General features: G+C 48.0%; 1 protein-coding gene across 5 annotated transcripts in view; it reads left to right on the top strand.

The window, feature by feature from the left end:
- The window catches only part of VPS13B (vacuolar protein sorting 13 homolog B), a 770,530-nt gene extending 744,215 nt beyond the window's left edge, over positions 1-26,315 (top strand). For all 5 annotated transcript variants that reach the window (XM_044245211.1, XM_044245212.1, XM_044245209.1 and 2 more), the window contains exons 56-62: positions 4,289-5,097; positions 9,028-9,204; positions 11,275-11,445; positions 17,567-17,743; positions 19,925-20,027; positions 20,564-20,813; positions 24,601-26,315. In XM_044245211.1, coding sequence (XP_044101146.1) covers positions 4,289-5,097; positions 9,028-9,204; positions 11,275-11,445; positions 17,567-17,743; positions 19,925-20,027; positions 20,564-20,813; positions 24,601-24,849 — 1,936 coding nt within the window. In that variant the 3' untranslated portion in view covers positions 24,850-26,315. The remainder of the gene's footprint in view (positions 1-4,288; positions 5,098-9,027; positions 9,205-11,274; positions 11,446-17,566; positions 17,744-19,924; positions 20,028-20,563; positions 20,814-24,600) is intronic.
- Positions 26,316-26,798: the final 483 nt, after the last annotated feature.

The raw sequence follows: 26,798 nt of genomic DNA, 5'->3' as shown, positions 1-26,798 counted from the left end.
GATAATTGACTCTCTCTGCTTGACTTATTTCACTCAGCATAATCTCTTCCAGTCCTGTCCATGTTGCTACAAAAGTTGGGTATTCATCCTTTCTGATGGAGGAGTAATACTCCATAGTGTATATGGACCACATTTTCCTTATCCATTCGTCCGTTGAAGGGCATCTTGGTTCTTTCCATAATTTGGCGACCGTGGCCATTGCTGCTATAAACATTGGGGTACAGATGGCCCTTCTTTTCACGACATCTGTATCTTTGGGGTAAATACCCAGTAGTGCAATTGCAGGGTCATAGGGAAGTTCTATTTTTAATTTCTTGAGGAATCTCCACACTGTTCTCCAAAGACGCTGCACCAACTTGCATTCCCACCAACAGTATAAGAGGGTTCCCCTTTCTCCACATCCCCTCCAACACATGTTGTTTCCTGTCTTTTTAATTTTGGCCATTCTAACTGATGTAAGGTGATATCTCAATGTGGTTTTAATTTGAATCTCCCTGAGGGCTAGTGATGATGAACATTTTTTCATGTGTCTGATAGCCATTTGTATGTCTTCATTGGAAAAGTGTCTGTTCATATCTTCTGCCCATTTTTTTGATATGATTGCCTGTTTTATGTGTGTTGAGTTTGAGGAGTTCATTATAGATCCTGGATATCAAACTTTTGTCTATGTCCCACTCTTGATCTCAGCTCGGCCTTGATCTCAGGGTCGTGAATTTAAGCGCCGCGCTTGGCTCCCTGCTGGGCCGGCTCCACACTAGGCATGGGCCCTACTTGAGAAAAAAAAAGAAAAACGCTTTGGCTTGGAAACTCCTTTTTTTTTTTTTTTCCTTTTTTAAGATTTTACTTATTTGATAGAGAGTACGTACATGTGCTCGCATCAACCTCAGGGAGGAGCAGATTGAGAGAGAGAGAAGCAGACTCCCCAAAGAGCAGAGAGCCCGATTCAGGACTCCCATCCCAGGACCCTGAGATCATGACCTGAGCCAAAGGCAGAGGCTTTAACCCACTGAGCCACCCAGGTGCCCCTTGGAAACTCCACTTTTAAGAATTCTGACAGTGTAAGAGATAAAGCAGTAGTGAGAGAAGTGGGCAAAGACAGAATGAGAGAGATTTATCATATTGCCACTTAAAGGGGCAAAATATTTAGAGCACAAATGCCCAGCAGTAGGGGAACAGATGATACATAAATGGTATGTCCACAGAAAAAAAGGCTTACAGTGGAATAGATTAATATGGGTGATAAATCTAAAATAAAGCAAACAGAATATAAAATTGAATATACAAATACGACCAGTCCTATATCATACACAGATGAACAGACACACACACACACACACACACACCACACACATAAATATTTCTCACACATGTTCACACATACATGCACAGAAAACATTCCAGGAACTAAAACTCAAAAGGAGGAACCAAATTTTTAATAGATAAAGGGGTAATAAGTGATTATCTAATAATTTTCTGCACTTTAATTTTCTACAAGAAGAATTTATTTCAGCATCAGTTTATTATTAAAATTTTATTTAAAATGTAAACTAATAATACTAACTTCCATACATTTATTTAAGCTTTTTTCTTAAAAAGTTCCTTGCTTTTTTAATATGGTTAAGAAATTATTAGTTACAACCTGTGTAATTATTATTAAATTGAGCTTACAATATTTCAAAGAAGTTTGGGTAGAATGTTTTCTTTACCCAGGAGTGTTTGTAAAAACTCAACAGCATAACAAAATTGGAGACATAATATAAAATTACATAACACAGGGACGCCTGGATGGCTCAGTGGGTTAAAGCTTCTGCCTTTGCCTCTGGTCATGATCCCAGGGTCCTGGGATAGAACCCCACATCAGGCTCTCTGCTCAGCAGGGAGCCTGCTTCCTCCTCTCTCTCTGCCTGCCTCTCTGCCTAATTGTGATCTCTCTCTCTCTCTCTCTTTCTGTCAAATAAATAAAAAATAAAATCTTTTTTTAAAAATTATGTAACACAAAATTTCAAGCCAATACAATAACTTCAGCAATATTTGCCTAGGGTATTAATAGTGCATTATTAATCATAGTAGCCAATTATACACATAGTGGTAGAAATAAGGAAGGGACAGATATTTACTAATATTCCCTTAATTCATTTATTTAAATATTTTTCAAGTGCTTACTGGATGGTAGGTGCTATTCTAGAGATGAGGACACAATGGTGACCAAAAAGAACAAAATCCCTGCTTTTGAGAAAATGATCACGTTCTTGTAGATATAGAATGGAAGACAGAGAATAAACATAATAAAAAAGGAAAATTGAAGGTACTACAGAAGGTTGGCTTTCTGCAAGGATGAAAACAACTGGGTAGAAAGAGCAGGAATGCCAGGGCCTAGGGACAGAGAGAGAATAATTTTTAAAAAACCAGTGTAGGTAAGCCTCCCCACGAAGCTGACATTTGAGCAGAGACACGAAAGCTTATGCCAGGGGGTTAATAATGTGGCTATCTGGTGGGAAAGCTTTCCTGACAGAGGGCGCAGCCGGTTTGAAGGTCCGAAGTAGCATGCCTGACATGTTGGAGGAGCAGGGAAGAGGCCAATGTGGGCCAAAGTGTGCGAAAACCATAGCGTCTGAGGTCAGAGAGGAAAGGCTAGAAGAACGGGACTGGTGTCAGGCTTAGCTTTGATTCTTGACATGGGGAAATCACTTCACTTGAGTGAAGAAATGACATGATCTGACCTACATTTTTAGAAAATTGTTGGCTGGCTCATTGACATAGACCATAGAGAAGCAAGGGTGGAAGCAGAGACTTGTTAAGAGATTGGTACAGTTGTTTGCACTAGAGATGCCAGTGGCTTAGACTGTGGTGGGATCAGTGGAAGTGGGAAGAAATGGTCAGATTCTGGATGTGCTTTCTAAGAAAAAAACCAATGGGATTTCCCTGATGCACTAGGTAAGGATTGAAACGAGAAGTATCAAGAAGGACTCCGGCATGCGTGTTCTAACAAGTGATGTATGTGGTTGCCATTCACTGAGATAGGAAAGACCATATGTAGGCTGGGGATGGGGGTAAGAGCTGGAGTTTGATGCGACATGTCGAGACGAGACGAGACGAGACAAGTACCTATATAAAGAAGCAGTTAGATACCGTAGGCTGGCAGTCGTGCAGTTCTGAGCTGACCATGTGAGTGGGAGCCCTTAGCACGGAGATGACATATCAGGCCATGAGACTGGGTGAGATCTTCAAGGGGAGGGCAAGAGCTGATCCTTGGGCACCTTCATCTGCAGGCATCAGGGAGAAGAATACACCACACAGCAATTGATGGGGGACCACAAATAGAAGAGCTAAGAGAAGACAAATGGAGGGAATGTTTCCAGACAGGAGGAGTTATCGATAAGGTGAAATGCCATTGTGGGTCTAGTGAGCCACAGACCCAAAAGGCTGCCAGTGAAAGGCCAAGCGACAAGGAAGTCACTTGGTGAGAGCTGCTTTGGTGAACTGTGGGGGCAGAAGCCCGCTTGGAGCAAGGTGAAGAGGGAATGGAAGGCAGCCAGCAGACTGTGTGTAGAAGTTTTTATGGGAGGGGGAAGCAGAAAACTGAGCAGTAGCCAGTAGGTAGTAGCCCCAGGCCTCAGCCCCTGGGCCTGTAAGAAATCCAGTTGTAGATAGTTAGTAATGAAGAAGAAAATGAGGCTGGACGAGAGGGAGGCTGGAGTGATGCCCCAGAGCAGGGGAGAGCAGGAAGGTTCTATGTACCATGAAGGTCTTGGCCCAAGGCAGGAGCATAGCAGGTCAGCTCTAGAAATGGTGGAGGAGCATAACCCACAGCCGATTCATGGCTAGATAGGCCGGGGTCCTGGGATTGAATATGTTTTCTTCTGTTTGCTTTACTTCACCATGAGGAATTTTGGTTATTTGATTTTACCTTTGTGCCTTGAGATGATCGTGATAGAGAATTAGTGCACAAACACTAGAAGACTTATGGAGGAAAAATCTGGTGTTGATAAGGGAAGCACATAGAGAACATGACAAGAACTTGTAATAGTCCCATAGGGAACATTTCCCAGAGCTGTTGGGAGTGTGACGGGTTCTGTCCAGACACCATGAACTGAAAGTTGAGTTCTTACTTGCATCTTAAGAGAATCTGATGAGGTGTCGGGAGGTATGTAAGAAGGCACTATTGGAAGGCGGGGCAGGAGGAAGGAAGGAAAAAGGCAGGAGGGAGGGAAGGAAGGAGAGAAGGAAAGGAAAGGCAGAAAAAGAAGAACAGGGGGAAGACTGATGTTCTTTTCCCTTTCTCCTCTAGAACTTTGGAGAAGATTGTGACACTGAAAATGTTCATCACTCAACTGAGCCTGGTGGTGTTTGATGACCTGACCCACCACAGAGTGTCGTCTGAGCTCCTGAGACTCACGCTGGACAGTGTTTTCCTGCACGTGGCCCCCCTGGCCGGCGCCCTGCCCGGGGAAGAGGCGGCCGCCGCGCCCGTCCAGCTTCACTGTGTGGAGGTCTGCTGCGGGGACCTGCAGCTGGACAACCAGCTGTACAACAAGTCCAATTTCCACTTTGCCGTGTTGGTCTGCCAGGGGGAGAAGACGGAGCCGCTGCTGTGCTCCCGGATGCAGAGCCTCCTCGTGCCCAGCAGAGACCTGGAGGAGTACAAGAAGAACTGTTTTATCAGACTCAGCCTCACCCTCGCCGAGGGCAAGAGCTGCTTCTTTGAGGACGTCAACGAATTCCGTTTTGAACTGAAACCCGCCCGCTTATACGTGGAGGACACGTTCGTTTACTACATCAAAACGCTCTTCGAGACCTACCTTCCCGAGGGCTGCCTGGCGGCGCCCCCCGCAGCCCCGGGGGCCGGCGGGCAGGGGCTGCCCGCGCAGGTGGGCCAGCACGCCCGGGCCCTGGCGCACCCCGTCAAGCTGCGGAGGCTGCTGATCCAGCCCGTGAGTCTCCTCGTCAGCATCCACGCGTCCCTCAAGCTCTACATAGCGTCCGACCACACGCCGCTGGCCTTCTCGGTGTTCGAGCGCGGCCCCGTCTTCACCACGGCCCGCCAGCTGGTCCACGCCCTGGCCATGCACTACGCGGCGGGCGCACTATTCCGAGCAGGTGAGGCCGCGGTGAGCCAGAGCCCCGGTGAGAAGGAACCGCTTGCGGGGGAAGGGGGGGTGCTTACCGACCTGCAGACCCCGGGAGCAACATGGCGGGAGGGAAGAGTGTGGGCTTGGCCATTGGTCAGCGCTGGATGGACATCCACACTCTGCCCCGCACTTAAGAAACACTCAAGCGACCAGGAGCGTCGATATTAGCTGTTACGTCACTTAGAACTTTAATTCCTCGTAGCAGACACCTTCTCGCAGCCCCTGCAGTACAAGGCTCAGGGTGAGCGCACTAGTGCGGTCCGGAAAACTAGCCCAGGCCTCGGTCCCTGGGCCTGGAAGAAACCCACTGGAAGGTTGTTAGCCTCCTCATTAGAGCCCATGAATAGCCATAGGTGAGCAATTCAGAGGATTAAGACCCACAAAGAGCCTTCTACACATCTGGCCTGTGTAGACAGATCGCAAAAAGAAAGTGGTTGGTGTCTCAGCTTCTCCACAGACCTGAGATGGAAAAGTCAGGGTGGGGTGGGGGGGTTGAATATGTATACAAAAGGTCGGTTGGCGAGTACTATATGCTGGTGGAGTGCAGGGGATGGAGTGGTCTGAGGACATTCTATGCAACAGACATCATCGAAACACAGGTTCCTCGCCTAAATTCACTCCAACACGGTTTCAGTGTGATTATCCAGCCCCTTATGTTCCCAGGAATTCAAGCAACAAACCCCAACCAGAGTTGGTCTTGTGGGTTCTTCCTAGCAATGAACATGACAGCCTTCCTTTCAGAGAATAACAAAGGAAAGAACATTTATCACATTGTACTTGGTGAAAGCATTCCCATATAAGCTAACATTGTAGCAGTAAATGACCCGTGTTGTTGCCAGACTGGGGAGATTACATTTTCTCTGTAATGAAATTCACAGAGTTAATAAGGTTACCCAGAAGTTCTTAACTGAAAATGACAAGATCAGGGGAGGGCCCTGCTGGGACTATTGTTTTGATAGCTTGCACAACAATGAAGAAAATGTTTCTCTCTTGCTAAGAAATCATTTAAAAATAAGCAGTTAACATTTCACATTTAATAGATGGGTATATTTATAAACAATTCCAGAAACTTAACCTTTCGGGCAGTTTTTGCTTTTAACATGAGTAGAAGCCATGTAAATTACTGGGCTCTGATCTGGGGCCTGCAGAGGACTAAGGCTCCCATCAGGCCACCAGGTAACGCTGAGGCGTGGGGGGCACCCATGTAGGTAATGAACTGGCAGAGAAACTCCCAACTGTGGCACCAAGGAGCCATGTCCCTGCAGCCTGTGAGCTAAAAACACTCTCTCTTTGTTTTGTTTTTTGTTCTTAATGAGCTTTCACAAGAACATTCTGTTTGGATTTTTTGTAATCCACCTAAAATCCTCTAAGCTGTTGTCCCAACCTCATTATACACTGGGACAAGAAATTCTAATACAGAGGGCCAAGTTTTTAGAGCCCATTGGGAATTCTGTCACTAAAAACCTGCAGGCAAAGTGAGAAGATGGTAGAAGGTTACCATTGCCCCAGCAGAAGGGCATTCAAGAGCATGTACTAGCATTCTTGCAGAGGAAGGAGGGAGGGTTGACCTGGGGATGAGCAAGTTACAGCTGCATTGCATGTGGGGCAGGACTCACCCATTGAACTTGCCTAGAAGGTTCCTGCCTGGGATGGTCAAAATATCCTGACCTCATTTCTAGGGAAGTTTGTGGATTCACCTTGAAAAGGTTTTAAAAATAAATTAGAAGTAGATAGGAGTAGCCCCGTTCGAAGGAAAGCATGTGGAAAGCAGTAGCTTTCTAATTTCCTGGGGCTCCTCTACACCCAAGTCTCAAACTGATGGGAAGTCAGACAGATACTCTTTTTCAACAAAGTTTTCAAACGAATAAGCAAGAGATAATTGGCTTTTGGAGGAAAATAAAGAAGGAGTGCCCTCGGATACTTACTGTCCTTTTCTGGCTAGTTCAAATGCCTCTGAGAAAGTACCTTGGGTCCACACATAGCCCTCTGTCAGGCCGTGTTCCTGACCCAGGAGGACCACACCCCACATCCCGCCTTCCAGTAGCTTGGTGGAGGGCAGCGGTGAGCAGTGAGCCTGGGTGGTGTCTCTTCATGCTGGGCCTGCTACACTGGTCTGTGTAGATGGACTTTGCTTGGCAACAGCCTACATACTCCCCTTTCCTTATCTATGAGTGTGAAATCTATGGAGAGAAGGAGAATTAAGATGTTTCTAGACCAATTTGCTGCCTGCAGGTGGAACCTCATAACTATCCCAGACCAAAGGGAGCTTGCTGTTTCTTTACCTACAGAGAGAACCCTGCAAGGAACCATATTCCACAAGCCTCCCTGATACCCTGCCTTCCTCACTGCAGCCTGGGCTCACGGAGGGTGGGTGGGCTGTGCAATCAGGGAAACCTGGGTTGGAGCCCCAGCCCCCATGTCTCAGCAGCAGGAAATTGCGAACAGTTGAGCCACACTTGCCTCCTCGTCCTGCCTGGAGAAAGTGGAAGTGGAGACAGGTTAACACTGTGTCAGATTCGCCTCTCTCCCCTCCGCCTGCTATCACTGCCCCAAGGGAGAGGTTCAGTCATTAGCTCCTCTGAATTTATGTAAAAGGAGGTAATAGTACTTCACGTGCATAGTTGCTGGGCGCATTAAATAAGCTGAATGTCTGATACCCATAGGCTGGCCCTTTATAGTCCACGTCTCTGGAAGTGATTCCCTCATGTCATCCTCCTACTGTTCCAGAGAAGAGAAGTAGGCTCCAAATTTAAGACCGTCCCTCTCTGTCTAGGGGCTGGGCCTAGAAACCGTCAGGGCTCTGCCTTGCTTCTTACAGCCATACCTTCCCGAGCCTCTGGGACCAGTGACTTGACTGAGGGTCTGTCCCAGGCTTGTCCTGCAAGAACCTGCTGCTGAGGCAGGATTGGCTCCCACACGAGTCCCGGCCCCACGGCCTCCCCATGAGAGAGCGCTCTCAGCCCAGGCTGGGGCACCTGTGGTTCCCCGAGGAAGTTCCCTATCTAGAATCCTGCACTTAGCCCTTGGCCTTGCCTGCACCTCCAGCCCCCCACCACCCCCCTGCTGAGTCCCCCTCCCCGGGGAGGAAGGTGAAGGGAAGCCCCTGCCGGATGGAGTTCACACCACAGCCCCATTCCCACGAGGCAGCAGACATTACAATCAGGCCACTGGGCAGGCCAGCCCCTGGCAGGCCCCCTGCTCAAATAGGAAACCAGATCCAAAGCTCCCCTCCTGGGACCCTGGAAGGGAACACTCCCCTCTTGCTAACCTAATCAGTATGTCCATGTCACCGGTGTTTACACATCTGAAGCTGGGGCTGAAGGGGACATGTTTGTCTGGCTCCAGCTCAGCTCCAAAGGGAAGCACTCAGCTTGGTAGGGTTGGGGATGATTAAAAATAACTCCTCCATCCTTGTCAGAACTTTGCATCTCCTTTCCAACACCCCATTTAGCATCTGCCTCCTCCCCTGACCAGACCAGACCTCCTCCTCCTCCCGGTGCCTCCGCTGCCCAGAGGTGGTTTTAAAGATAACTTCCCAGCCTGCAAACACCTGTGCCCTAAGAGACCCCCTTTCCTTCTGGCGGGGGGTGGGGGGCGTGTGTGTCCCCTTGCACACAGGTCCCTTTTAGCAGGAATACGGGAGGCTCGGGCAAGGAAGTCAGAGTAAAGCTATTTGCTAGGCTGCCAAAAGGATCACTTTGATTTATAAAGTATGAAAGCTTGCCATTTATGAATTCACAGTGAATGAGTTATTTCCCATATTTTGCTCCAAAGGAGCTTATTACACTCTCAATTCCAGTGTGAAAAATGAATTGCAGGGAAAATGGGTCACTTTTCTCAAGTGTTCAAAGTGCTGTATTTAAGGTTTCGGTAACCCCTTCGCTTTGGTCCCTCACAGGCTGGGTGGTTGGATCTCTGGAAATCCTCGGCAGCCCCGCAAGTTTGGTGCGAAGCATCGGGAATGGAATTGCCGACTTCTTTAGGCTTCCGTACGAGGGGCTGACCAGAGGCCCGGGAGCCTTTGTGAGTGGCGTTTCCAGAGGGACAACATCCTTCGTAAAGCACATTTCCAAAGGTAGCTGTTTCAGTTCCTTTTCATAATGCCTCATTTTCATTCCTTCCCTTATTTTTTATGTTTTAAAGAACACGTTGACGTTTTCGGTGTGTGAAGGGTGCTTCTACCTTTGTTGGGCCCGTTAGGGTGCAGTGAACTGTTGGATTTTTCACAGAGCTCACACAGAATGTTTTATGTTTTAAACAGATCACTATTTGCCTGCAGTGTGTGAAAATGTTTCAGAAACTTCAGAATTTTAAACCTCCCATTGGGAAAACAAGGATTGGCTCAACTGTTATTCCATGTGATAAATACAGAAATATTAAAGGTGTTCAGGACTTCTGCTAAACATCAGAAACCCTACACTGTGTTGCCTCATCATTTTTTTTTTTCATGTAGATACAGTTGTCATAACTTTTGGAAGAATATGGATACATTTTGACATGGAAACGGCTTTGGAGGTTAACAGGCAGCTCTCCGCCAGCAGGCCACATCAACAGTGCCATCTTGTGGCCCAGATGGTCCGTCAGGCACAGAAGCCAAAGTGCTGCCCACATGAAGGGGCATGTTTTTGTTTTATCCATGTGTGCCTGGCAATATTTTGGTCAGGCTGGCAGTGACTCGGGAACTAACAAGGGCCATCTGAGTCCCCTTTTCTTCTCAGCAGGAGGCAGGGAAAACAGGGCAAAGGGCTTCTTCCCCATAAAAGGCTTTTTAATGTCAACAGTGCTGCAACTCTGTGATGAGTGGGCAGGTTATAGAAGTCTCTGGAAAGCTCAAAAGAAGAAGAGCTTGAAATATGAGTACCCATCCTCCTTGGAGGGGGGCACTGGCAAGGGGAACGCATGAGTGTCAACCGAGCTGTGTGGACAAGGACAGGCCCACTCCCCCAGGCCCCAGCCGTCCGGGAGGCCTGCGAGCTGAGAGCCGAAGGAACTCACAGATGAGTCACTGGTGGATTTCTCACTCCTGACACTTGAATCTTTGTGGTTCCGATGTTTTTATTTTCAAATAAGACAACCAACACCTGCTAAATTGAACCCCGTGGTAATTTTAGCATAATAGTGACTCACTGAGTGTTTTTTTTACACTTGTTCTCTCCTTCTTCTCTTAGCAAAAATCCATTTCTTTCTTTTTTTTTTTTTTTTTGGTATCTGTGTGTGTGCACAGACTTTTTAGATTGCTGGTAAAGATGTAGCTGCAAAAGTGACATTCTCTGTGTCTTCCTACACTAATGAAGGCACTCATTTGTCAGTTTCAGGATCTGTCCATTGATGTCTTTCAGTCTTGCCTCACTGAGATCTCCACAGACTCGTTTAGAGGGGTTGGGGACTGTTTTAAGCAAGTTGCTGAGATAGCTGTTGTTGGGAAAACGAGACAAAATCATGGTTTTCACATGATTTATTTCCTTTAGTGTCCTCACTTTTTCCAGCTAAAATCCTGAGAATCAAAACTGCTCATCTTGTCTGTGGCCCAATCACTGGTTTCTCAGAATGTCAAATGATAAAATTTAATGTCATCCTTTGCACTAAGAAGGAAATACGTTTTATTCCTAAGTAGAAACGTTTCTTTACAGTCTGTCTCAGATTCAGCAGCATAACCTTAACCTTTAAAATCAGAGCAAAGTTTAACCTTCTAACACTGGGCCTCAAGGAGGAGTTCAAAACTGTGTTAGCCAAGCATGGACAATCCCACCATAATGATGGCAGTTTCATCTGAAACTCAGGGCCTTTTTCTGGCAACAGAGATTCTTATCCTACCCCTTTTGAGGTATGCCATTACCCTTATAAACAAGTGTTAATCTTCACCTCATTTTTTTTAAAGATTTTATTTTTAAGTAAGCTCTACACTCAAACTCACAACCCCAAGACCATGAGCCGCACGCTCTGAGCCAGCCAGGCGCCCTTCACCTCATTTCCTTAAGGCTTTTGCTTCAAGCTGCCCAGAGGAAGCTGCCGTCACTCACCACCTGGGCATGTCAGGAAGGCACAGATGCGCTTCCACTGCTCCCCCCTAGCCCTTTGGGGAACCACTCCTGGGGGGTCCACCAGATTGGTGACCAGGCCAACCTGTGTTCCCTTGTGCCCTCAGGTACCCTCACTTCCATCACCAACCTGGCCACAAGCCTGGCACGGAACATGGACCGCCTCTCACTAGACGAGGAGCACTACAACCGGCAGGAGGAGTGGCGGCGGCAGCTCCCCGAGAGCCTGGGCGAGGGGCTCCGGCAGGGCCTGTCCCGGCTGGGCATCAGCCTGCTTGGTAAGGGGCTACAGGAACCCACGCTGGACGAGGAGGGTGGTTGTGAAATCTACATCTTTTCTGCAGACAAGGCTGAGGCTTGTGGTAGCTGGGGGCAGGGGGCGGCAGTTGAGACGCCCCGGCACAGGGCCTTCGTCCCAGAGCCCTTGTGCAGCTCTGAGAGGAAGGCCCACCTGCACAAATGCCCACGTTCTGCCCTCCCTTGCTTCTGGTAGGAAACCTATGCCTGTCCTCAGGGCGGGTCTTCGGAGAGCCTCATGCCAGAGGAGGCGCCCTGAGCATTGGGTGGCACGGGGCAGGGGGCGGGGGGTGAGGGGGTGTCAGCACGGGGACAGCAGCCCAGGGCCTGTGGCTTGTGAAAGTGAGTAACAGGCCGCTGGCCTTCTAAGCCCCCCCGTCCCCTGCCCCGACCACATCCTCCAGACGCTCTCACCTTTGTTTGAGAAGCTCTCAAGCAACGTGCAAATGTCCCGTAAACTTCAGCAAGGAGCCCGCTTTTGCCTTTTATTTTCTTTTGAGAGTGCCGGCTCGTCCGGACGCAGAGTAATTACAGTTGTCAAGCGGCCAGATGGTATAGTTCGAAGTGAAGATGGCTGCGGGTATTTCCAAATACTACAAATGTTCAAAAAATAAGCTGCTTTGGAAAACTCTATAAAATAAAGGAAGCTTCAGAGCTGAGATTTTGCAGAGCAGGATTTTCAAGGGTATCTTTTGTTTATTTGTTTGCGGAGGAATTTAAAACTGTATTGCTTGGCAGCCTGCCTGCTCGCATGGGAAGGAGTGTGCATCTCCCGCAGATCAAAGTACCGCAGAGCAGGGAGAGCAGAGGTCAGAGAAGATGAGCTTGAAAGGATTTGCGCTCTCTCCAGCTTGCGCTGCTAGCCGGAGGCCTCAACCCGCAGCACAGCCAACTGAGGCTCTGGAAGGAAGTAATAAGATGTTATAAGCTCAGGTTAAGTTACTAGAAATTGTTTAAGTCATAACATTCTGTGGCGATGCGTGGAAACTGGGAGCTTATGACCTGGGATGGAACTACGGGGTAGAGGAATGGTCTGGAAGGCCAGGGGAAGGTGTGGGGGTAGACCACATTCTGGAAAAGCCAGCAGACCCCAGGCTAGCGTGTCCAGGTCCTTTCTTTGTGACCTCAGGCATGTTCTTACCTTCTCTGAACCTGGCTTTCTCCTTTGTAAATTGGGGCTGGTGGTAACATTATTAGAGGTAATAATACTGGTCTGTCATGGGCCCGGCATAGGGTCTGTGTTTGGTAAACAGCACTGCTCACGCCATGCCCTCTTCTCTGGGCAGAAGAGCTTCCTTCCCTCCATGCAAGCTCTTCTTGGAGTTGACAGGCTCAAGTTGACCTGAGCTGGCCGGCCTGTGGTTAGGTCCGGCCTGTGGTTAGGTCCGCCTGTGTGTGTTCTCTTCCAAACAGAGACGCCCTCACCCGCCACCCAGTTGCCACTGTTGTAAATTGTCCCTGATGGTAGAAACCCGTTACAGGAGGAGCCATGATCCTCCTATCGTGTTTTCATACTTTTTAATATGGCGCCACTGTTAACCAGGCTAGAAGGTCCTAAAACTTGGATCTCTGCAGTAGTCACTCCTTATACAACATCATCCGTGCAAGGGACTTATTTCGTCCTTAAAACCTCAGTGTGCTTGCGGTTTTTCTGCCTCTCTGGTCATTTCCGAAAACTAAGGGGTTCTGTGGATGACCTAAATCCCTCCCAGGTGTGTAGTGACTCTTCCTGCCCCCCGTGGCCTGACCCTGGGCCCCCGCGCAGCACCGCCTCCAGCAGCTCGCCCTGAGCCGCGTGCCCATTTCCGTGCCCCTCAGATGGGTTAGTTCTCAGTGGGCATCTCAGAGCTGGCTCAAACCCACTTCCTTCCCTCTCAGAACACTCTGTGTCCCACTTAATCCCTGGCTTATCTGAAAACATCCTGTCCAGAACTACCTGATGTGGGGCAGGAAGACAAGAGAAGGAGTAGCACCGATCAAGTCCCCTCACCTGGAAAAGCATAGATTTATCACCATTTAATTTATCCCCAGATATGGTATTTAAAACTGCTAAATGCAGTTAGGTGCCTGGCTGACGTTAGAGCTGTTATCATATTGTTTGAAAACCATGCTCAGTGGAATCAAAATAGTACTTCCTCAGTTTCCTCCTCTATGAGAAATACTAACGACACAGCTAGTAAAACTGTATCTCAAGAACACTTCAGCGTTGACAAAGCGTTTTCACGGGTGTCATCTCATTTGATCTACAAACCCAGGCATGGATGTGAGGGGGAGTGACTCACCCAGGCCAGACCTCCACCGGGACAAGAGCCTGGGCTTTTCCTCCTGTCCCCCAGCCTGGAGGGCTCCGAGCCTGGAAACAATCAGGATGTGGGGAGACAGAACAATTGAAGGTTCCAGGGTAGGAAAAACACATTTCCCCCAAATGTTTATGGGATTCGTGGGCCTTCTTGCCTCTGTTTTGCTCTCATGGGGACACTGTGGAGTGTTAGGAGGTGCTTGAGAAATCAAAGGGAGCCTTCAGCTGCCATGCCCAGCCGCGTGGCCCCGAGTCAGCGAGGCAGCATCGGCTGGCCCAGAGATGCCGCCGAGGCTCTGTGATGAGCCTCCCCCACAGTCTTGAGGAAGCAGTGGCTTTGGGGAAAATTCTGTTTAGCCTGAAGAATTGGTATGAAGGCTTTCCCACATTTACCAGAACTCTTCCCCCAGACACCCCCCTTTCTGCTGCACCCTGGAGCCTGTGCCGAGCGAGGATGTGAGCTCTGTGTCACTGTCATACTCCATGTTCCCTCTCAGATGTGACTTCTCTCTCAGATGTCAGCCCTCGCCTCTCTGATCGCCCTCCTGGGCTGCTGCCTGATGTATGCAGCATTGCTAGACTTCCGGTACCCACACCCTCGGTCTCCACAGCCACTCTCGGTGTGCCGTGCGGAACCCCCACAAAATGGGCCTCTAACAGGTGCATTAGGACGTTCTCCCTGGAGTGAGAGAGCGAGCAAGCGAGCCAGGCACTGAGATGCAGCCTTTTTGAGCCGTTCTGCTGCCACAATTGGCCATTAGCGGAGTGGCAGCAGTTCGTGGGGAATTTTAGGAATAACAGAAGTGTTTCCTTCTCCGTGAATTAATCTGTTCTGGCCCTAAAAGACTAGCCTCAGGCTGGAATACTTACTATCCGCTGCGTGTAGGACTCGTTTGTCTCTGAAGTGGTGAGCTGTAGTGCCCTGGCCTAGGCCTGTGCCTCTGCTGTTGTGATTTTTAAAATAAATAAATAAATGCCCCAAATAAAATTACAGTGTGCAGTGAGGGCAGCACCGAAGAAGCCACAGAGGAACTTTCTAGGTCAGTAAGTCAGTATTTTCTGCCTGAGGCTGGGGAGCGAGTCCTGGAAGAGGTAAGGGAGGGCCATTCCAGTTCCCTCGCTAACAAAGAAAGGCCTCTTCCTTCAGCTAGAGGGGACCGAAGGAGACACCCCCCAGTTTCTGCCTCACCCGGCACACCCGGAGTCCACAGAAACTCCCCGCCCTCCGAGACGCGCTTCCTTCCTCTCCTGCCTTCATCACATCACAGCCGTCTCCATGTGGCCGCCCACCCCGTGGGCCAGATGCCAACAGACAAGTTTGGGGATCAGTTTCCACCACTTAGAGCCTTGGAGCAGAGCTCGAGTAGATGACAGTAAATAATTTACCAGTCGTGGGATTTAGCTGGATTAGACTTAATAAGCGAGCCTTCTGAAACCCTCCGAGAAGCTGCCTCTCTTCAGGCACGGCGCAGACACCACGGAACGGCTGCTTGTCTCTCACGGCCACTCTGGTCTCCAGCTCACACCTGGTGACCAGCGAGGTGTTGGTGTGTGTGACAGACATTACCCCTCCAGGGTCTGGTGCTGGGCGAGGGCATGCGGTCTGACAGCTCCTTCTCTACCTCTCAGCATCTAACACCTTGTCATGAGGCTCAGATTTTCCACTCCCTGGGCTGCCCAAATAGTCCATTTGTCAAAGCCCCAGTAACTGAGCCTTCGGTGTGGCCAGTGGCTGGAGAAAGTAGAAGATCAAAGGGCAGTTTCACTGTGATACCTGTTTGCACTTAGATAGGCCTCAGAGCTCGGTGTGGGGACTCACCGTTATCAAGGCTCCATGTTCCTGGTCCACGGTGGGCCTGCCACGTTAAAGGAAGTGGGAGGTTCTCAGTGAAGTAAGCACCTGGCCCCCGGCAGGATCTTAATAGTCTTAATGGAAATCTGCACTTGAGAAAAGGCCTTTCTTGAGTGATTGAATCCATTGGCGAATTTGTAATTATTTACCTCAGTTGACCTACAAATTTAAGCATAGAGACCTTTCAAAGAAATCAGATAATGACATCACAAAAGCTGTGTTCTCTGATTTGATGCTGTTTACTTGGAACTGTCTGCTGTGAGAAAATTCGAAGAGAAGACCCCACAGTTCTTGTGTGCGCTGGGCATCAAAGGCGGCCACCACCCCCATTATTAACGCTCCCCAGCCCAGGTGCCAGGATGGAGTGTGTTGAGGGCCCTGATGCAGTGATCCCCTCAGCCCTCCACAGCCAGGGCAGCTGGGGCCAAGGGCAAGCAGCTCCCTCTGCCTCCCCAGTCAATTCTTTAGAAGGTTTGGGAAGCCCTGGGTCTAGGCTGAGAAATAGACCTGTCGCCTCAGGTCATTCTTAATCTGTCAATACATAAATTTAAATGGCTCTGTCCAAATTCAGAGGAATGGAATCTACCAAGAACATTCCCTTTACAACTGACCTGAAGGAACCAGCCTTTGTTTTACTGGATTTTGTTCAGGGGAATATTACTTGAAATTAGCAAGTCATTAACAGAGACCTGGAAATCTCCATTTACCCAAGAGACTTTGAATTAGTGGCATTTGGCGTAATGGGATTTGACATGTACTAAAATTTCTACCAGGGGGACTGTGCATTTTCCATTAATCCTAGCAAGTTTGAGTTGAAAACAAAATTCCATCAAGAACTGTAATGAAATTTTTACCTCTTACTGAGCTAGAGAACCTCCCGCTCCATCACTGAAGGAAAAAAAGAAACTCAGGACTGGTGGGGCCTTTAGTAGATATCCTCACAGGCCCCTCAGGGCAAGGGGAGCAAGGAGGAGGGAGCCACAGGAGGCTGAGGGACTCCCCCCACCCCACCCCCGCCTGCTTGGTACCTGACCCAGCCGCCCTCTGGGAAAACTGCTAGAGCAGAGTAGTGAGAGCAGGCTTTTGTAGCTGTTCTAAAGTAAAGAGTAAATGGCCAAACCTCATTTGAAGTGGGAAGTGGGGGAGTGTTTCTGAGACTGGCAGAAGGAAGTGCCTATTCATAAACAGGATCGGTGAAGAGCTTGGTGGTGAAGAGCTGGCCTGTGACTGCCTCACTACACTCAAATCCTGGCTCAAGCACAGGACAGCTGTGTGACCTTGGGGCAAAACTCCTTAACCTCTCTGTGCTCTGCTGCTTTATCTAGGAGCTGAGGATAAAAACCATGTCTGACTCCCAAGATTATGAGGATTAATGGTCTCATACAAGTAACACTCTGGATACAGTCCCCAGCAGATAGTAAGCACTCGAAACAGATTAGCTATTATACAAGTAACTGCAATATTAACACTCTTACATATTAATATCTTGATATTATCAAAGAATGATCTTATCATTATTAAAAGGGAGATGGCCTCTTCCAGTTTTTTCACGCTCCTAATTAGTGAAAATTGATTAGGCTGAGCAGGCTTGCCCTCTCCTGAGCAATCATTAGCTCTCTCCTCTAAACTGTGTTGCCTGGTTTCTGGACAAAGGCATGTGAGTGTCACTTTGGAATAGTCTGACGTGTTTATGAAATTCTGAACTGAACTTCTCAGATCCTCACTGGAATGGACCAAACCCAGTCTGAACATTGTGTTTCGATGAAGATCATAAATGCCTAACTCAGTGCCCAGTGAGCTTATGTAATTGGTAAATAAATGTATAGTAAAGAACATGATAATGAGGGTAATCATGATAATTGATCCAAATAAAGCCATTCTGGATTGAAGGTTTTCACTTTTTCAGGATTTTAAGCCTCAGTCCTCACAAGGGGCTTTTGCTGTTTTTCAGGTGCAATTGCTGGCATAGTCGATCAGCCTATGCAGAACTTCCAGAGAACCTCTGAAGCTCATGCTTCAGCAGGACACAAGGCCAAGGGTGTCATCTCAGGTGTGGGGAAAGGAATCATGGGGGTGTTCACAAAGCCCATCGGAGGGGCTGCTGAGCTCGTGTCACAGACTGGCTACGGTAAGTTGTGGGGCACCTGTCAGGCCAGCTCAGATATCACCGACCTACTTGCATTATTATACCAAGGACTCTGAGATAATCTAGGCCTTCGCATGGCAAAGCAGTGGAAAAAAAAAAAAAATGGATAAATCCATAAGGAGAGAAATAGCTGTCTTCCTCACCTCCTTATGCTTATTTATGGGAAGAGTTGAATTGTACTACTAATGATAAATTTAATAATTGTAGACCCAAGAAATCATTTAGCATGTTCAATAGATCTATCTCACAGATTCTTTTTACAGCACATCTAAAAAAATAGACTCCAGTGATGGTTTCTCGGCCTTTTGGCTAAGGCTGAGAGCAAAACAGCCTTGAATGAGAATAACCAGTCAGAGGTGGAGGGCAGTTGAGAGCAATACGTAGAAAATATTGAAGCAGAGACTAGAATGACAATGTGTCTGATGGCCAGTTGGAAAGGAAAAATAGGTGATAAAGCAGGAAGATATCTGTGAGGGGTGTGTGTGTGTGTGTGTGTGCGCGCGCGCGCGCGCGCTTTAGAGAACAAGAAAGAAGCGCGCGCACGCCCACACCCACAGAGCCTCCTGTGCATTGCCCCCGGGGCGAGTTCCTGGCCACTGGCAGCAAAGGCAGGTGATCTACATCTGAGACCCCTTCCCCAAGCAGACAGTGGGGCTGGGGGCACCGCCAGCCATGGCCGGGGGCGCGCTGGGGCCTCTCCCCGCCGGGCGTGCACGCGGGAGTAGCGGGCGCGAGTGAGCGGAAGCACGTCTTTCCCAGGCTGCTTTTCTGCGTTCTTGGCAGAGCCCGCTAAAGTGACTTCGTAAACCGGGACTCGCACGGTCACCTTTTTCCCCCAAATCGGTGTCATCGCTTTGGTCAGGAAGCGGGCTGCCGCGCTGCCATCCCAGACCCCAGGCGCGCGCCGTGCGTCTGGCCGTAGTCGGAGGGGCCCGTTTCACCGCGGGCACCTGCCCCTCAGATCTGACAGAGGCGGCCCGACCAGGGCACAGAAACCGCGTCTGAGGGGGAGGGGGTCTGAGAGGGAGAGAGCGGGAGACGAATGCCCACACTCAGGCAGCCATCCGGAGGGTTCCTTTAAGAGACCACACAGGCGCGAACATGTGTTCCTCTTGGCTGTTCCCCTCGCCGCCCCCCTCCCGGGTCTCTCTCTCTCCTGTGAGGGGCGTTTTCACTCACAGGGAAATGGACAGAACCGCTGTCCACCCTCCCGTCGGCCGGCCCAGTCAGACTCCGCTTAGGCGTTCATAAAAGTGGGATTCCCTTGCTGTGGACCCCAGGGAGGCGAAGTCCACGCAGACTTCACCGATTCCTTTGGTGTGGAAAAAGCCATGGTTCCTCACCACAAGGTTTCCCAGGGCTGAGGATCTCCCCCTCACGGAAGAGCATCTCAGCACAGAGCTTCACATGGCCTTGTTGCTCTCCATCGTTCTTGTAAAAGTTTTATTACTGCACTGAAGGTTTTACAAACCACTAACTCTTCGTCTAATGACTGTGCCTCGTTTATAAACATTTACAAGCCCTCGGAAAGCACACATGCTGTACCATCTTTGGTTCTGGAGCGTCTCCTCCGAGGGGCCTGCATGGCTGCCGCTGGGTGCCCTCGTTTGGTGCCAGCCCCGGGGAGAGCGTGTAACATACCGGGGGCCCACAGAGTGCTCATAAATGTATATGGATTCATGTTTAACAGCTGGATTAAGTCACCTAAATACGGTATCTAGGCAAACCATGTGCCTTTGTGTGCATCTCTGTCTGTTGTGTTTTTTTATGTGCCCGGCCCCCGCACAGATACAGAAGTATTATAACGTGAAGCAGGGAAGTCGACTAACAAGCATGGCTTCTTTTATCACATAAATTGTAACAGTGTGTGAGCGATTGCGCAGGACTGATTACTCCCAGAAGCGTTAGGCTTCCATTAATTGCCAGTCCAGTCAATGCTTGGACTGTGGTTCATTCATTTTTCAGTTTGCAGCTGATGTAAGAGCGCCAGAGGTCAGAGCATTGCGGTGTTTAATGATTATCTATATACTTGCTTCCAAGGATTTGACATCATTTTGGATCTTGCAGCGCTTTATGGATGGCTGTAAGCAGATGACATCACTGCAGCATGGAACCGGTTTCCGGAAGACAACTAGTAAAACTCCCTTACTTCTCTTACCACAGGTATTTTACACGGAGCTGGACTTTCTCAGCTTCCCAAACAGCGCTATCAGCCAAGTGATCTACATGCTGACCAGGCTCCAAACAGCCACGTCAAATATGTCTGGTAAAATTATCTAGACGCCTGTTCCACGGCACATGGATGTTAGCGGGCCTGCTTGGGTCTCAAGCTGAGGGGCCCTGCTTCCGGGGCAGCCCCAGACCGCGTTCGGCAGCTCAGGCAGCACTGGGGCACCTTAGGGCCCAGGAGCAGCTGCCGCCCCCAGATGCGGGGCTGGCCGCACCCTGGCCTCTCGCACACCCCTCAGCGAGGAGGCGCGCTGACAGAGGAGCCCAGGCCGTGGGAGGGGACCCGGGATTCCCTAGAGAACCAGCCTTCTTCTCGGGGTGATGTTTCTGTAGGGAAGAAAAGGAGCCAAGGGAAATCTTTATCCCCAGGAGCTGGGTTCTGTTGACCAGAATCAGTTTGAGAATTAAAGTGACAATTACATTTTAAGCTCAAATTAATAATCAGATGGGTGAGAGCCCTCCACCCTTGGGGAACCGTGTGTGGGAACGCCCCAGCCCGTGGTACCGTGAGCACCGCTGTATGACCATCTTTTCCAAACCGGCTTCCCGCCTCACTTTTCTCCCTGGAAACAGGAAAATGCTTCAGTCTCTGGGCAGACCAGAGGTGCACATGGCCCTGGAAGTCGTTCTGGTGAGGGGCTCCGGCCAGGAGCACGAAGGCTGCTTGCTGCTGACGTCGGAGGTGCTCTTCGTGGTGAGCGTCAGCGAGGACACACAGCAGCAGGCCTTCCCCGTCACAGAGATCGACTGCGCCCAGGACAGCAAGCAGAGCAACCTGCTCACCGTGCAGCTCAGGCAGCCAAGAGTGGCCTGTGACGTGGAGGTACATTTCAGGGGACAGGGTGACCGTGTGGCTGACTGCCGCGGCAATGGAGACGCGGGCTGGCCGCGGGTACGCGGGTTTATGAGCCCGCGGCCGCTGGCCTGGCTGCTGAGACGAGGAGGGCTGTCAGAGGAAGCGGCGTGAAGGGACGTAGGAGCCAATGCAGAAGGAAGTTGGGAAGCCCCAGCCCAGGCGTGTGTGGGAGCCCTTCCTAGGGGAGCGCGGCAGCAGGCCCAGTGGACTCAAGGCCCGGGGTTAAACCACTGTATGAACCGGACAAGGCTTGGTTGTCGTGGGTCAGGGGTTCTGGAGGAGACTGGGCAGGACAACAGAGCTCCAGCACAAACTGGTCTGTGTGAGAGGGCCAGGGCCGAGGCGGCACAAGTCTGCTGTAGCCGACTGGAGATACAGGAGAGGACCGCCACCGAAGTGGGGGTGTCGTGAAATGAGGTGCAGCCAGTGGGCCAGACCTTCACAAGCTCACAAGCCAGGTCTCAGTCCCTCCCCCCACCCTCCCTGTTTTCCACCCCAAGACTTCATGGGTCAAAATTCTGTTCATAGATCTTTCCTTCCTGCTCTGTATTCTGTGTGGTTCTGTGTTCCCTTTCCCACAGGGCAGATTCCCACCCCCTAAATACTGTGGGGTACCTCCTGGGGATGCTCCTTTGGGTCTTGAGGCAGCTCCCTGGCCACACAGCTTCCATGCTGGATGCTGGCTCCCGGCCACACATAAGCTGTTGTGGAACAGATGCTCAGGCAGGGCACAGTGATGCCCAGGGTCAGAGGGGAGCCCTGCCCGGAGTGGCACCAGCTTCCTACAGGCCAGTGTTGGGTGAGCAGGTGCACCTGGTGGAAAGCAGCGGTCTGCTCCTGCCTCCCTGCTGACTGCCTGATCCACAGGGGCTGTAAGAGTTGACCTCTTTAAGAAACAGACATCTTTTTCCACACAGCAAGACGGGTGTAAGTCAGTGGCAAACTGGAGCCTCCTTGTCCTAACCTGGACCCTCGGTGGCCCCATCCTGCCCAATTCATTATCTTCTCCCTGGTATGGGAGCCTGTGCTTCCCTCGCACCACTGTTTGGGTAAAATTATCTGAGAAGATGGAAAGCAGCCAACCACAACAACGCTGAGATTTCTCTAGCTTCTTGGATCTTAATCAGTCAGGCTTTAAGCTGGGGCTTGGCACTAGGCGTACATTGCTGCCTCGAGTTGATGACTTTCTGGGAATAAACAGAGGTCAGATGTCCAGGCTGACTTTAGATCTGCCAAAATCTTCTGATCCAATTGACAATAAAGCAGCAGTGATCTGGCTACAGGACTTGGCAGGGCATAGTATCATTATCTTCAAGTCCTTGGTCCTTAACGAGAAACTTCCAAGGCCCTAAGGAGTATCTAGGGCCATCATTATTCCTTAGCTGCTTGGGAAATATTTCATATCTTAAGCTGGGACTGGAGATTCAGCTTTTGCTGTTAAACTGTCTTTACAGTCTTCAACTGTGATCCTTCTCTCTTTGGCTTTTTTGAGGATACTTGGGGAATTATCATAGCTGGAAGGGAACAGCTCTGCTTCTCGAGGGGCTAATGAGATGATAGCTGGAGTCACCACTCCTAGAAGCTTCCAAGGCTGAGACCATGGAATCACGGAGTTAGAGGCAGAAGCACCACTGACACACTGGACATCATGCCCAGCACTGGTTTCCCACCGGTACTCGGGTATCAGCTGGGGGCAGGGGCGCTAGGGCTAAGGGATGGCTACAGAAGAGGCAGGAAAAGATGACTGAAAGCAGAAATACTGCAGGGCAGCATCTGGCAAGGGACAGAAAAGGTGGATTATCGGGTATGCCTTTAGCCCTCAAATTCTGCTTTCCCTCAACTCCTCCTAAGAAACAGGAAATAACTGCCTCCTCAGTCCTGCATTCAAACCCTAACCCCTCCCCTACTCACCCCAAAGGAAACCCAAACTGTAAGGAAAAAAAAAAAAATGCTCATTTCTTTTCTGAGACAGTACACCCTTCGTTAGGAGTGCCCTAATCCAGTGTGTTTGCAAAACGGGGGGTGGGGGGTGGGGGTGTCACTCAGCAGGGCTGCTTGACATAGTGAATTTTCCTCAATTGTCATGCTTGTCAGTCCATACCCGTCACATGTCAACCTGATGCGTAGACATAAAGCTGGGTATAAGAAGCCTACCTGCTGTCTTCCAGGGAAAGCTAAGAACAGTATTTTTAAGATCTTTATAGAAAATGGCTTTTCTGATTTTCTTCAGATGCTAGGAAACAGAGCTCCTTTGAATTTTGGAAGGAATTAATTTGTAGATGACATCATTCAGTATACTGAAATGTGGTAGGATTCAGATTTTTTAAATCAGCATTTGCTTTTCTTGGTTAAATGCAGCCATTTTTAGGGTAATAATTGCTTAATATGCCTGGCACATTATTGAAATCCCTTATGAGAGAGGCTCAAAATGAGTCAGAAGGTCAATTTATTCCTTGGCCAGGTTCCTTTCACAGCACGGGTTTTCCTGTGCTGCTGTTCAGGAGGAGCAATTAAGACTTTCTGTGTATTCAAAGCTTTCCAGCTGAATTCTGACCCCATCAAATGATATCATCGGAGTTCTGGCTTTTGCCTGGTGGTACACAGCTTTCATCTGTCAGCGAAACTTTGGGGGCTTTCCTTTTCCGTCCCAGGCTTAAAAATACGAGATCCAAACCGTACCAGATGCCCTACTTACTTCTCTGGCAGCCCCTCCACTCCTTACCATGCCACTGGCTTTTGCAGCTTTTAAGACACCCTTGGCTGCACTGTTTCCATGCCCTACACAGAAACACAGAAATTCTATTACTACTTGAGGACTCGAAAGCCGTTGTTTAAAATGTTTTTAATTCTTGCAGAGTGATCTTGCCAACATTTGGTAGGTACAGACCACTGAAAGGTCAGTGGCTACCTGATTCCCAGAGATCAGCAGCTTACACTGGGAACGTCTCCGTCCACATCATCTACACACTAGACAGCTACAGAATTTCAGGGTGGGAAGAATTTATAGCTCCAACTGCCTTTGATGGGTGCTTTCTCAGAAAATCGCACTTAAGAACTTGGGTAGTATATCTCAGTTCTCCTATTCAAATTCCACTGAAGATGAGCCAGACTTTTATGAACCATAAATGTACTTTGCATCCTCCCTTTTTTTCCATAAAAATTTCCCCTTCCTCTGCCCAGTTTTTTTATTTTCTCTGGCTTTAAATCCTAGTGTTTATAAAAACAGAAAATGTTACAGTTCAAAAGGTATTTATTTTTTTAAATGCTCTGTCCAAAGCCACTGGTTTGAAAGAGGTTCTCTTCTCCACGATTTTTTTCTGTCAAACTGAAGAGGTTCAAGGAGACAAGCAAACAGAACTTTTATTTCAGGTGCAAGTTTAATGTTGATTTAAGCAGAGGAAAGACACTTTTCTCCTTTGTTCCTGAGCTCCTCAGTAAAGAGCAGTGAGAGATGTTTAACAGTTAATGAGTAAAATGTTACTAAATTTGTCAGCTTCAGGCATCGGAATTTTACACACCAAATGCTTATTCAAAGGAGGCCGTCCTAACAGTCTCCTGCAGAGCGCTTCTGTCGTACTCCGGCAAGTACAGCTCAGAGGAAAAATAAAAAGCACTGTTTGGGACAAAATGGCTTTATTAGAGTACCTAAAGGCATAATGAATAGATGTATTAAGGCAACAACAGAAGAATAATTTGTCACGAAATGCCATTAGGAGGTTTTGGCAGCTGAAGACTCTTTATTTTTGGATCCCAGGTGGACGGAGTCCGGGAGAGACTGTCGGAACAACAGTACAACAGACTTGTGGACTACATCACAAAGACATCTGGTCACCTGGCTCCCAGCTGCTCTCCCATGCAGACCCCGTGCCCAGTGGTGGCTGTGGAACCTCTCCCCTCCACTGTGAAAACATACCATTATCTGGTTGATCCGCACTTTGCTCAAGTCTTCATTAGTAAGTTTACCATGGTGAAAAATAAAGCCCTGAGGAAAGGGTTCCCTTGAGTCCCCTCTAAGGTGGTGCTGGTCCTGCTTGTGCAATTTATTCTTGAAAAGGAAACCTAACTAGCTCTAATAACATCTAATATGGACACAAAGCCACTACTTTACTATAATTATAGGTAATTTCCCAGCCTCTTCTAAAATTAATTCAGATTCTTCTCCCTAAGAAAACACCTTAAAATGCAATGATAAAAAAAACTTGTTCCTTTCCAATTTGGAGCCCGTGATTAATGTTGTCATCCCATCACATATATATACTACCTTTTGCTGTTTATGGTATTTGCTAAAATGTTTACTATAATTAAGATCTGTTAACTCTGCTCTAACAAAAAATGTGGTCAGGCCTTAGAATGGAGAGACTGGTTAAAACTTCATTCCCAACTGCATCTGTTTCTAGGCTAAGACAGTCTTTTCCTTATATTCTCATCTGCAAACATTTGGAATCTTTAAACGCTTAGGATTTTACTAACTTGTTAAATTTATTACTTAAAATGTGACGCTCTTCTTTAAGTGAAACCTGCTATGTATATCTTACTCCTTTAAAGCCTGCAGGTTACTGAAATTTATAAGACCTTCTCATGACTGTCCAGGTACACTAGAAAAAATGTTTCGCCAGTTAATCTTTTAGCAAGCAAGCTTATGTGTCTACCAGAGAAAACAGACCCAAAGGGCTCAGGTGAGTTTCTCTAGTTCCATAAAGAAAACGTGCTACTAGGAACTAACACCCTCTTGTGGAAGGGGTTTAGCAGAAGGATATTCATACTGCCCTGGGGTACTACAGGGGAGTGTTAACCTTAACAGTGAACCAATCCAAAGAGTTTATTTTTAATTCCTTAACCACAAAATATTTCCAATGTGTGACATTATTTTTCCATTTTTAAGGATGGGTTTTTATCAGATCTTGGGTCACCAGATATCATCTTTAATATTCAGTAAAAATCTCACTCTGATTAAAACACCTTTTTACTGATTACATCCAAATCTGGATCTATAATCTATTATGTACAATTGTGAGATGCTAAGAAAATTCAATTTCAAATGCCTTCTAATTTTTAATCAAGTCTCACATGTCATCAGGCATAAGAAGTCACTGTGTAATTGTTTCTGGAAAGCAAGACTATTTATGAACAATTCAGGCTAAATATGAAAAAAACTGATTTTTCCATTAGTTTGTTGTGTTATACTCATTTAGGAAAGTGACAGCTTTGTCAACCTCAAGAGTTAACTATTTTTAAGAATGTAAATATGTATTAATTAATGTATCTTTTATGGTCATTTTGCATACTACTTCTAAGAACTGTTATATAAATTGTTGAAAATAAAAGGAATCCTCGAATTACTGACCACACATAAATGTGTATTGTCACCAGGTGTTTTTCAAATGCAGGTTTTCACCAATTCCTGGGTTTAATACAGCTCACATTATTAGGACTCAAGAATTTTGCATTAGTTAAGAAGGCTAAGAAACAGTTGTTATTATCCTAATAAAGTACCAGTGATAAAATCAACTTACGTTAAAATAGACTTAATTTTAAAAGCTCTCTGTACTATCACTTTGATCACAAAAAAAGCACTAATAATTAATATGGGGGTAAAGATCCTCCTAAGACCTCCCCCCAAAGTTCCCATACTCTTATCATTAACTGTGACTACTCTTCATACTTTTTCTGGACTAGGCATATATTCCATATCCATAAAATATATTATGGTATTTTCCTAGAGAGAGATATATATATATGTATGTATATATTCTAACTTATATACACATACTGGTAACTCTTCAAAAGCAACTGGTATTTTAATTATCTACTGAAACTGGTGGTTGATCCATCAGGGCTACTAACAGTGACAATGAAGCCCAAAGACATATTGTACTGAAAAGATGTTCTCTGTCCCTTCTAAGAGGAAAGAATATAGTGAGTGGTCTTACAGACTCATGTAGACCCCCTTAA

The sequence above is a fragment of the Neovison vison genome, chromosome 4 (genome assembly GCF_020171115.1).
Source record: "Neovison vison isolate M4711 chromosome 4, ASM_NN_V1, whole genome shotgun sequence".
In the NCBI taxonomy this organism is placed as follows: domain Eukaryota; kingdom Metazoa; phylum Chordata; class Mammalia; order Carnivora; family Mustelidae; genus Neogale; species Neogale vison.
This window is presented reverse-complemented; position numbering and strand designations above follow the sequence as displayed.